This window comes from Camelina sativa, chromosome 3 (assembly GCF_000633955.1).
Source record: "Camelina sativa cultivar DH55 chromosome 3, Cs, whole genome shotgun sequence".
Classification (NCBI taxonomy): Eukaryota; Viridiplantae; Streptophyta; class Magnoliopsida; order Brassicales; family Brassicaceae; genus Camelina; species Camelina sativa.
The window spans coordinates 13,685,901-13,698,331 of record NC_025687.1 but is presented as its reverse complement, the minus strand read 5'-3'; the positions used below and the strand labels follow the sequence as shown (position 1 = coordinate 13,698,331).

The 12,431-nt window shown below is 36.0% G+C and overlaps 2 protein-coding genes across 2 annotated transcripts in view; one reads left to right on the top strand and one right to left on the bottom strand.

Annotated features, from left to right (window-relative positions):
- LOC104776971 (RNA polymerase II degradation factor 1) overlaps positions 1–4,798 on the top strand; it is a gene marked incomplete in the record, with an annotated part of 5,667 nt that extends 869 nt beyond the window's left edge. The window contains 9 exon segments of the mRNA XM_019243721.1: positions 316–359; positions 737–854; positions 926–1,040; positions 1,496–2,025; positions 2,468–2,711; positions 2,803–3,088; positions 3,266–3,430; positions 3,670–4,170; positions 4,270–4,798. Coding sequence (XP_019099266.1) covers positions 316–359; positions 737–854; positions 926–1,040; positions 1,496–2,025; positions 2,468–2,711; positions 2,803–3,088; positions 3,266–3,430; positions 3,670–4,170; positions 4,270–4,605 — 2,339 coding nt within the window.
- Positions 6,711–9,358, bottom strand: LOC104776970 (U-box domain-containing protein 17). Its single transcript, XM_010501149.1, has one exon. The coding sequence runs from the start codon at positions 9,020–9,022 to the stop codon at positions 6,848–6,850; it is 2,175 nt and encodes a 724-aa protein (XP_010499451.1). The 5' UTR covers positions 9,023–9,358; the 3' UTR covers positions 6,711–6,847.

The window sequence follows — 12,431 nt, the reverse complement described above, 5'->3', positions numbered from 1 at the left end:
AAATAGGGTTTTTATGTATCCTGAGGAGGTTTTCTCCGAAATTGACTGATTACTCTTGAGGGTTTCTGTTAGGGTTTGATTGGGGTTTTGTGATTCTGAATCGACCAATGTTTTGTTTTTGTTCTTCTGCATTATGCTCATTGTTCTAAAGTTGTTGCAAGTGTCAAACTTTCTAGCTGGTTTTGGTTTCTGATATCATCTCACCTTCTTAGTTCGTTCATGATCTTTAGTTTCTCCCTGTGCAAGGCTTGTCTTTGTTGCTGTTGGCGTCTATTACTGATATTGATACTTATTTTGTTCTTCTCTCTATTTCAGATCCATTTCACGAGGTAAAGAGCAAGAAAGAAAAGAAGAAAGAGGTGAGTCAATCGTATTCTTATGGAATAATAGACCAAGGAAGTGCCTTTTGGTGTTCAGTCTTTTGCATTTTAAACGCAAACTATTGGCACAATCTGTTTATTAGTACATCCTTAGACTATGTGTGATAACATTTTGTTTCTAGTACATAATTTCGACATTGACAGATTTACTGATGTTGAAACATTGTCGCAGTGATTTATACCTGACTCTAGATATTTTGCTGGAATAAAATGAACTCTAGGTTTAGCTAGTTTATCATGTACTAGTAACTGACTCTAGATGTTCAGCTGGAATAAAATGAATTCTTGTTTTTGCTAGTTATCATTTTGATTAACTGGAATTTTGGTGATTTAATAGTGTTTCTTTTTCTATTCAGACTAGGGATACACCGGATTCTCGGCCTCGTGGTGCTAATAACATGTATAACCGTGGTGCTAGAGGTGGTTCTGATCGTTATAGCGGGAGAGGTGGATCTACCCATTTCAGCTCTACAGGTATAACTATGATCACTTGTATACATAAGATTTAACTGTAAGAATCATGCTTATGTGCTTCTGTTGTTCAGATTCTGGAAACTACCAAGGAAAATCTACAAACAAGAAAGAAAGTGGACCACAAGGTTACACAGCTTCTTGGTCTTCTGCTTCTGGAGTGGCGGACCACCATCAGACACAAAACAGGTTTTCTCTTGAGTGGCTCTCTTTTTTTTGGGAGTTTGAATGCAGATGGAAAAAAATCAGTGGAAGTTTTGTGTGTTTGGTATTGAATTACTTAGTAACTCTGTTGATTTTATATGAATTATGGCTAAGGTAGGTAGTAGAATATCAGAATTATGTATACTGGTTCATTGCAAGTCTGTATTTTATGAAAATCTGAGCCAGTAACTAGAGAATCTTTCACGTACAGCTTCTGTTTTATTAACTAGAAGCAACAAAAAATCTTAATTTTTGGTGTTGTATGATGAGGTCAGATATGGTTATTGGTTTTTCGAGATCATGTATTACAGTTGAATGCGTGCTCCATAGTCCTTCATTTTTTCGTTAGACATTTCACTTTTGTAGCTTTTTTTCCCCTTGAAATATGTGTTGTACATGATTTTTATTTGGGTCTCATGTATGCTGTTTATCTTTTGCAGTGATTCCGTCGCTACGGAAAATAAATTGTCATCTGTTACCTCGGGTGATGTAATATCATCATCACAGCCGGCTTCTGGACATCAAACTGCATGGTTTGGCGCTCCAGGCCAGAGGTCTATGGCTGACATTGTGAAGATGGGTATACCACAGAACAAGACAATGAAGCAAAATGTCAATATGCGTTCTGAGATAAGTCATGAGCATGCAGCTAGCGCAAATCAGCAGGTCCCTGTTAGAGATGAATGGCCATCGATTGAGAAGCCAGTGGCACCTCGTACATCTTCTGTATCAGTAGCACCAGCAGAATCAGAGGTATGCAATGGTCCAGCTGAATTCCAATCCGATAGAGGAGAGCAACATTTGAAGGACCGGTTAGAAAATATACATTTAGCAGAAAATGAACCTTCTGAAATTCGTGGAGTCGATCATGTGCAAGCTGACTCTGTTCAAGAAGATGACTCTGCAGTTTCATCAGAATTTGATGATAATCCATATCAGACACAGAACCATCCAGTAGAGCACCACAAAGGTAATATTTTTGAATCTTTCTAATATGTTTCCCATTGTTTACCTCGAATATACATGCTGGTGTGTGTTGTCTGGTTTTGTTTTTATATTGAAGGGTATATGTTTATGCTGTGAATGACTATGTCTTTTCATCAATTAAATCACAGTGATTGCTAGTGTATGCAATTATGGTCAATTTTTGTTTTTTCTGTTCATGTTGGGGTGGGCTTGTGTTTATTGATCATAGGAATACAAATAGGCTTATTATCCTGCTGGGGGTGATGAAATATTCTTTGTTATTTGGTTTGTCCTGAAACAGTAATTTTCTGTTCTTTTTTTCTAAATCATATTTTGTTGGTAGAGATTTTCAACAGAATGATATTTTAGAGAATCAGAAGCTTATGAGGATCTTTTGGTATTCTTGATGGGTTTTTTTTATTCACTGTCTCATTATTACTTTTCAGATGAAGATGATGTTTCGTCTCGTCCAGCCAATTATCAACAACAAACCGTAGATAGTCATGATCAAGAAGCCTCACATGAAGAAGATAGACCTGCTGTTGTAATTCCAAACCATTTGCTAATCCATACCGAAGAATGCTCGCAATTAAGTTTCGGAAGCTTTGGAGGTTTTGGATCAAGACCTTTGAGCAACAACGTAGAAGAGACTTCTGATGTAGCTCCACAGATTGAACATTCAGATGCAAGGTATTCCGTTACTACTGTTTTTTGTTTTTTCTAATTTTTTATGGGTTTTTTTCTTTTATAACGTACTTACCAATATCTTACTTGTTTGCAGAAATACTGAGTACTATGGCGATGAACATCTTGAAGGTACAGCCAATGGAAATATGGTCCACGCACCTGCTACTGAAAATTATGATGATTCTTTAGAGTCGAGGCGAGAGGTTTTGAAGCAAGAAAACTCTGAGGGCGCTCAGGAGCACCAGTACACATTTGCTCAGTCTGAGCCAGGGTATGCGTATGAAAATGCTAAGCAGCAGCAGATGAATACTGTATATGATGCCTCACAGACAAATGCACAGAATCAGATGCAGAATCTTGCTTCGTTATCAAATGTGATGGTAAGTTACCTGTGCATTGCTTTTCATAGCAGGACCAAATTTCGAAGGTTTTGAAAATCCTAAGTATTTGTGAAAGCTTCTAAAAGAATCTCGTTAATATTTTTGCTGAAAGAGCTCTGAAGTGATTCCCATGTAATCTTGAATGTTAACATTGGTTCTTGTTCGTTTTTGTATCAGCAGGGGTATACACACTCAGTTCCCAATGCTTTATTTGCACAAACAGCACAAAGTGTGAGGGAACTTGAGTTCCAGTATTCACCTTTCTCAGTTGCACAGTCTCTGCAGTCAAGAAATAGCAACAATGCTTCATCACTTAGTGGCCAAAGCATTTCCATGCCAGAGGTAAATAATACCTTTCTCTTTCTCTTAGCTTTTATTATTGAGAAGTAGTAATGTATTGTTAGTTGTCACATAGGTACTGTTTTGTTTACGTAGCCAAAGGCAGTAGTTATTTCAGATTCGAAAACTAAATTTCGAGATTCTGGATTTGGCTTTAACCTACTTGTTGGCACAAAGTTAGATCTTGAGGGATCTAGAAGAGGGGTTAGTATGATTTTGATTTATATGCTTTTACATTGCAGGCTCTCCGAGGCAGTGGGATCCCGGCAACACAGGCAGCTCAGCAAACCTTACCTAGTGCTAATATCGCTACTGGACCAGCTCTTCCTCAACAGCTTCCAATGCATCCCTACTCTCAACCCACATTGCCTCTAACGCACTATGCAAACATGATCAGTTATCCTGTTATGCCTCAGAACTATCCATACATGCCATCCGCTTTCCAGCAAACATTTGGTAATAGCTCATACCACCAGCTAGCTGCCTCATTGCTTCCGCAGTACAAAACGAATGTCTCTCCCGGTAATTTGCCTCAGTCTGCAACGGCGCCTGCCTCCGCTTATGGATTTGGAAACTCAACCAATGTTGGATCTGCTGCAAGCTTCCCTCTTAACCAACAGTCTGCTCCTACCGGTACAACACTTGGTTATGAAGATGTTCTTAGTTCTCAATACAAAGAGAGTAATCACTTACTGGCACTTCAGCAGCAGCAGCAGCAACAGCAACATCAGCAACAACAGCAGGTACCTTCTCGTTTATGTTCAATTCCTTACCATTTTTCTTTTGGTTTCAGACATGAACCATTTGATGACGTTTTTTTCTATTTTGATTTAAATTTTCAGAACGAAAACTCGGCGATGTGGCATCACGGTCATGGTTCCAGAACCATGTCAGGTGTCCCAGCTAACACGTACTACAACCTCCAAGCACAGCAGCAACTACAACTACACCAGCAACTACAACAACAACAACAACAGCAGACCCAGCAAGCAGCGGGAGGATATCGCCAAGCTCAGCAACAACAGCATTATGGATCTCATGGATACCCAAATTTCTATCAGTCCCAAACTGAAATGTCACTCGAACGCCAGCAGCAAAGCCCTAGGGATGGTGCTGGGTCTCAGGCTGGTCAACAGTCGAATCAAACCCAGCAGCAGCTCTGGCAAAACTCGTACTAAAAATAAAGAAAGAGAGTGGATTTTTCAGCTTCTTTCGGTTATAGAGAGGTTTGTGTGGCGAGTCTGAAGAGGAAAAATATGGGTATGTTCTGGATGTAATTTATCATCATCGTTTGTCTCCTCTGTTAACTTAGGGAACACACAACTCTGATTTCATCAATGCAACTTAAGAAAGGAAACTTTTTTAACTCTTGCCTCAGTACTTTTCTTGTCTATATGTTTGAATGTTAAAACATCATCCTAGCTTTGGGTCTCAACACCATTTTTTAAGCTTGCTCTTCACTTTTTCGCCATTGGTTAGCTAAAAAGCAGGTTAGAATTTGGAAACCCTCCAGCTGTATAAATAAGTCAATGGAGGAATTGTGGACAACAACGTTTTGAATTGATCCAATCTAGTAATTTTTCTTGGTAGCCAACATGTGAGCGTCGAGTCAAGTCAATACTTTGAATGTATCGTATGATATTGACTTATTGAGTTATAAAGTCTTTAAAGATAGTAAAAGGAAAGAACTTAGTAAAACCACTAAAGCTCAGTAGATCACTAGTCTGAACCTCGACAGCCTCGGGCACGATGACCGACTGTTAAACAACATTCCAATTGGTAGACATCGGAATTGATTTCGTACTAGGCGGACAAAGACCATTGCGGTCTAGAGATTACTAACAGACATCACACAATTTAATAACACTAGAGAAAGTAAAAAACATCAATCAATTTCAAACAATCATTATGATTTCTCGTACCTATCATCCACAAAGCTGGAATGATATTTTGGTATGAATATATGATTACGCATTTCCTTAAAGTTTCAATAGACTTAATTACATGAATAAAATACACTCAAAATTTTTCCAAATTCGCAAGTTCGTTTTCGTTAATTTTAATGTACTTTTTAACCTTAGTATTAACATAATGAAAAAGAAATATAAAATTGTATTAAAGTATTTGATGATATGATTATTATCGTAGATTGTCGGGTGTTAATGCGCATACGCACATGATACATAACTCCAAAAAGACAAAAACACAATAAGATCACATCCACTTCAAAAAAAAAATAACAAAACATGGTGGACGACTTTATCCTATACTATCAATTTGTAATCATAAATCTCCAAATTATAATATATCATGAAAATCCTCTACACAAAGATCATCAATGACATTTTCCATTTTTACGGAAAATATATAGTGTCTCTTCAATAACATTTTCACGAATCATCTTATCTTAATATAGAGGCTTCAAATCTATAGTTTGAAATGGAAATCTTTCTTTTAACCAAATTTGAAACTTAGATCTTTATAGTTTACAAGTACATGGTAAAACTATAAAGTGCTTTAAACACACATTTTAAAACATTTAAACACAATTATAATTTAATTTGTTAAAAAAATTATAATTTTGAGATCCACTTAGTAAGCTTAGAAAGAAAAAAAAGAATACGAAGTTAAGTTGTCCCAACTCACCACTTCGCTAGAGATTCTCTCTTTCTCAACCTTTTGTAGTGAATATCTTTGGACTCCTTTTTGATTTAATATTCTTCTACCAATTTCACAAGTGGAGAGACCATCCAAATCATAATACTTCAACTCTCACTTTTATCTATCTCTCTTCTTTCTTTCTTTTTTCTTTGTTATGTAATTATTCTTTTTGTTGAATGTTTTTCTCTTTAAAGGGTTCTCCATTAGTCAAATACTTTCAAAGTCTTCTTACTTATCATTCTCTTATGAAGTTTTATTTTATCTTTAAATCTAAGTATAACTCACCATTATTAGATTCATGATCCAAAACTAGATACATTATTTCTTAAGATATATGCACCAACTAATTTAATTCATTCATTAATTAAGAAATTATCTAAATTTCTTTTGGTCAAACCGCATTTAAAAAAATGTTGTTTATTTCTTTTTGACAACCTTCCAACCAAATATTTTTCTTCGATTTAATTTTCTAGACATTTCAAATAGTTTACTACAGAAACGCAAGTTCTTTATTTAGTAAACGATCACAATGCTGAGGTTTTCATAGCTTATACATCCAAATACAATACACATACAAGAAAAGACCCATACACAAATCTTTTTTGTTATCTTTTTCATCACCTCTAAAATATTACTTTGTATTATACCTTTCCCAACCAATAAATGTATATAATATAGACATACAGTGAATGAAACGAACACCAACCAACAACAAAAAAAGAGTACCCTCTATAGAACTTTTTCACTAAACCATATAGATCACAACACAGGTACGGAGATTGAGATTGATATCGGTACAGAGACATCGGTTGTAAAACTACCGTCTCTATTACCATTTGAATTCCCTACAAACCCGTAACCACCAGACCGCATCGCAGCATTTTCCCGCCTCTGGAAAACACGAGCAAGCGATGCAGCTTTCCGTCTAGCACGTTTTGTCCCGGTAAACAAAAGCGTTTGAAGTAACCCCGCAATGGCAGGTGCTCTCAACACTTTCTCCGCTACAGCTGCTCCACCGCTCCTACAGAGTTCGAGCAACGCAGCCACCGCGTTTTCTTTCCCTCTCGGTGTTCCACATCTCATCATCCCCATGAGCCCCGTCACAGCTGAGTCCTCTTTCCCTATAGCTTCAGCGCCAAGAGATTGTCTTACTAACAAAGCCAAAGCTCCTGCTGCTTCCTCTGCTACGCCTTCGTTCTTGAGAGCTCCAACGAGACTAGACACACCTCCTCCTTCAATCATCCTACTGCAGTTATCTGGATGTGTCGATAAGTTATATAACGCTGTAACCGCATCTCTCTTCCCTCTCGGTGTCCCGTTTTGAAGCAATGACGCTAACGCCTCAACGCATTGATCAACGATCGCTATACGTTTCTTATACTCGTGTACAGCAGAGAGACTGAACAATGTAGCTGCTGCGTTTTCTTGCGCTTCCACTGTGAGACCAGAAACTAATACACTTACTATAGACTCCAAACAATCACCTTCGTCCATGATCCGACTCTTGTTCTTCTCATAAATCGATAGATTCAACATCGCAGTCACTGAATTCTCCTGCGCAATAGCGTTTTCGGATTTAAGAAGACGGCACAAGTGCGGTATCGCACCTGCTTCCGCGATAAACGCACGGTTCTCTTTTCCCGTTTTAGCTAAAAGACGTATCTCCCTAGCCGCAACTGTCTGAGCTGCTTCAGAACCATCTGCTAAATACTTAATAAGAATCGATACAGTAGCTTTGTTAGCTTCAACCGCAGCTTTAGTAGGAAGAGCAGAAGCAAAACACTCATTAGGAGAATCAGTAAACTCAGACTCATAAGATATACCACTCGCTGTACACCATTGCACAATCAAATTCTTCAAAGCTCGGTTTGGAACAATCCTCGAATCCATAAGCATTTGTCCTGTTTTAGGACAAGTACAATGACCTTCTTCAATCCACCTAGCTATAGAGCTCCGATCATAAGTCTGCCCTGTAGATATAATCACAGGATCCGTCATCAAATCAAGTGAGATGGGACAAACAAAATCTTTCGGAACAGTTATAAACGTGTCCCCAATCTCCTGAGCAACGAACCCTTTTCGTGGCTTCTTAGGATTCTCAATCCACCACTCCAAACCATCTTCTTCGAATCCAAACAACAGAAACCTACAGTACCTTGTAATCGCTACAAACCCGTTAATCACTGATCCAGTAGGCTCCAAGTCACCATCGTGATTCACAATCTGTTCTTCCAAGAACTCGATTTCGTTTCTACAACTCTCAGAGTCCTTAATCTTCAGTTTCTCGACAAAGAAGGATCTCAGATCAACAGGACTCGGAATCTCACCGCTCTCGAACGCATCAAGAAACGAGTAGAACGTTTCGCGTAACGACTCGTCGTTGTTATCGATGTACAGTTTCGATTTCCTCGACTGTCTCTGCAACAACTCGATTTGCTCTGTTATGTCTTGGCTTAAACAGAGGTCGTTGACAGGGAAAACATCCAAAAGAGTGGAGATTTCTTGGTTTAAATCATGGAAATACCCAGAAATGGAAGGGTTTTGTAGCAATAGCCATAACTTACTAGATTGAGCGCAGTAATCGATGAGGATCTTGGAGCGGTAGAGAAGGAGATAAAGCTCTTTTAAACAGAGCAACGCCGTTGATTCGGAGAAAACAGAGCTGCTTGTTCTTTTTTTTATTCTTGACCCCCAATTCGAATCCGCGAGGAATTCGAACAAGACGACGAAGATCTCGATCTTGCGAATCAGAGAACGAGCGTTCTTGCGTTGGAACGTGAATCTAACGCCGCTGAAACAAGATACAACCTCTGTGGAAATGGAAGCTAGGGTTTGAACAAGAGCAACGCCGGAAAGGTCAACGGGGGCTAGAAAAGCTTCCAAAGACGGCGATCTCCTCCGTCGGAGAGATGAGAATATCGCCGCGGAGGCCATGGAAAAGGGGGGGGGGGTTAATCTCGTGTACCCAGAATCGAAAAAACCGAAACTTTATATATGTTTATACGAAGAAGAAAACAGAATCTAAAATGAAAACTAAAGATTCTTTAGCGAAGAAAGAGAAAACAAAAAAAAAAAAAAGTCAAGAGGAGAAGAAGAAAAAGGTGAAAAAAGGGTTTCAATGATACTTTCTGGGAAAGAGAGAAGGAAGAAGAAGAACGCGTAATCGTATATGAATGAATCGAAAGGCTCAGAATTTTCTTATGTCTTCTTCTTCGTTGTCAGATTTTTTTTATCTCTCTCTCTGGAAAAGTTTATCCTTTTTTTTTTTTTTCCCAGTAACAAAGTCAATACTGAGATGTAACGGATAGAATCTCATCTTTTTATTACCAGATTTGTCTTTTTTTCATTTTTATTTTTATTTTTATTTTTAATACGAGTACTTATTTAAAATTATTCACTCTAGTCCGACTTGTAATTAATGCTCTGTCTGCAAAAAATATTTATGAGTCTCTCGTGGTTCGACGTATTTGTTTTTTTGTATTTTTATACGTATTCATTGGATTCGATGTTAATGTGTTGTTATTATTGTGTGGTATTAAATCATTACCCCCTTGTTTAGGTTCGTTTGACCCAATCGGTGATTCACCTTACTCTCTATAGGTCGGCAACTCGGCGTACGTAACGACATGATATGTGAAATGAAAACACAGCATTTAATAATTAAGAGGAAACTTATACGTACTCTATAATTCTCCTTATTGAATTGTGTTTAATTGATACGACAAATGAAATTTTAAATTCGTTTGAGTTGATTAATAGGGGAAGGAGTAGAAATTAATACTAGTGACAATATAGGTCAATGATGTGCCTACCAAAAAAAAAAAATATAGGTCAATGATGTTTAGCACTTGATTGGTTGATAGGTTTCGGTTTCTGATTTTGAACTATCTTCTTATAGTATATCATAAAAATTTGGCTGGCCAACAAGAAAAACAAACATACAAATACAAATTCCAAGTTCTCAATATACAAAAAGACATAAACTCAACAACTATTTTTATATCTCTTGACAAGTATTCACGTATATTTATTTTTTTATCTTTGCTACAAAACATTTAAGTCAATTAAAATACATCACAATGTTTATATTAATATCTTACATTTAACGATTCAACCGATATGAAAGATATAATAATAACATTGTTAAAAAGAAAAATCTAATTGACGTTGCATTTGAAACTAAAATTTCAGAATACACGTGTAAATATACTATTTTTAGATTGTTTCTCAGTTTTTATGTGTTTTAGTTATACATATTTAAACTGATAATTTTATAAGCTCTAAACCAGAATTTGTAAACTACAAGCAAGACGATGAATATGATTATAAGATAAACTAAATGTTTTATTATTTCTTATATGCTCTGTTAAAGATTAATTATTCCAGTAATAATAACACGTATTAAGTATTACGTACTCCATAAACATAATAGTAAAATAAAATAACTCTGTCCTCCGTAACCATACGTAAGAAGAACCCTATGCTAGTGAAGCGTTGACTCTGAAAGATTACAAGTGCAACCTGCAACGTGTCGTTGATGCCTTCGAAAGCGCGTCGAAAAAATGTTAAGCTAAAGGAATTTCACTTTCTTTGTTGCGTTGGTGACAATATTAAACCTAACTCAACTTTAGATCTTCCTTAGTTTTAAACATTTTTTATTTCTTATTAAGTTTACAATCAAATATTTTCATATTATTGCAATATCTAAAGAAAAACCTTTTTTGTTAGAATATATTTTTTCATTTTTGTTTGTTTTCGTTTACAGTCTACAAAAATCTATTTAAAACACTAATTTTGTATTGTATATTTAATTTTGTAACAACGTTAAAAATAGTGATAAGAATTAGCCATATAAAAAAAATTAGAAAAATCATTTTTGATAAACTTATAAGTACCATTTATATAAATTGTGATATTTTAAATGGTAAACCCTCATTATTCTATTGTGTTCATCATAAGAAGTTCAATTTAATATTTTCGAAGTATTTTTAAAATAATGCCCTTGTTGATTTGGTTTAAGTTTTTCATTTTAAAATAATATTTCGCAAAAAATACGTTCGTTTTCTTTCGAAAAAAAAAACTGGCTCCATTTTGACTTATCAACCTTTAAAACCTCATGTCTGAACAACCTTAATAAACATCACAGCATAAAATTACAAATGCGGCGACTTTGTCGATTGTCGTAGTTGCATTGTATAGCGAATCACGTCACGTGATGTCCCGTTATCTATATCTGATTGTACATATTACCTTATTTAATTAATCAGGGGAACTGGTTTGAGTGTGCTTACTGCTTCGGATGTGAGAACATGTGTTTGATTTTCAGAACTGTTTGATAATGAAGAATAAAAATGTGTATACTCTAAGAGGTACACAATTGAAAAAATGGTATATTTGATTTTTAAAATCGGTAGTTCGAACACTCACGGCAAAAAAAATCAGACCGACCACGGTGGTGTCTATGCTCACGTCCAAGGGAGGCATTACTAATGCTTTAGATTTCTTTGACTAAGGCAAAAAAAAAAAAACAAAACAAATATTATGTTTTATTTTACGTGTTCTATAGTTTCCATGAGTCATGATGAACGTTCATACATCATTTTCATGTTTGTCTACTAGTCCTTCACAAGAAAAACGAAGTTTTGAACGTTGAAGCGACGCATTGAATATCGTTCTATATATAATTTATTTATAAATTATGAGTAACTATAGATTTCAATCATCTTTACAGAATTAGAAGAAAAAAAAAGATTTGAATCAGGGCAGTAAGCACAAAACCAAACAATAGAACACATATTTGTAAAGAACACATCTTTATAGTCTCAAGAACACATATTTATAGAGTCAAAGTCAAGTCTACCAAGCTACATATAGATGTGGTTCATAATAATCAAATCTGGTTATAACATTGGGTTAGTGATAACTAATCTCAAAAGGCCCATATCCATTAATAAACAAGCTATTTTACCGGTCCAATTATCTAACCGAGTCATTTCTAACTGTCTTTTTTTTTGTTTGTTTCAAATATACAACACGTGGAATTAAAAATTAGTTAACGCCGCACCAATTCGCGTACCGCCAAGCTGCCACATCACTATTTCATTAACACGTGTCTTAATTTCGCGCAATATATAGACTCACCGAAAGCTGACGCGTTCTACTTTAACCAAGGTGCGACGTACCAGATAACTCCACCTTTCAAATTTTTTTCAAAAAAGCATCTTCTTGGTCTCTAATTTACTAATTTAGGTTAAAAGTCAGTAATTAATGGAACAATGAAGGACTAATTAGCAGTATTAAGAAATAAGTAAAAGCAAGGTGTTAAAAAAAAAAAAAAAAAAAA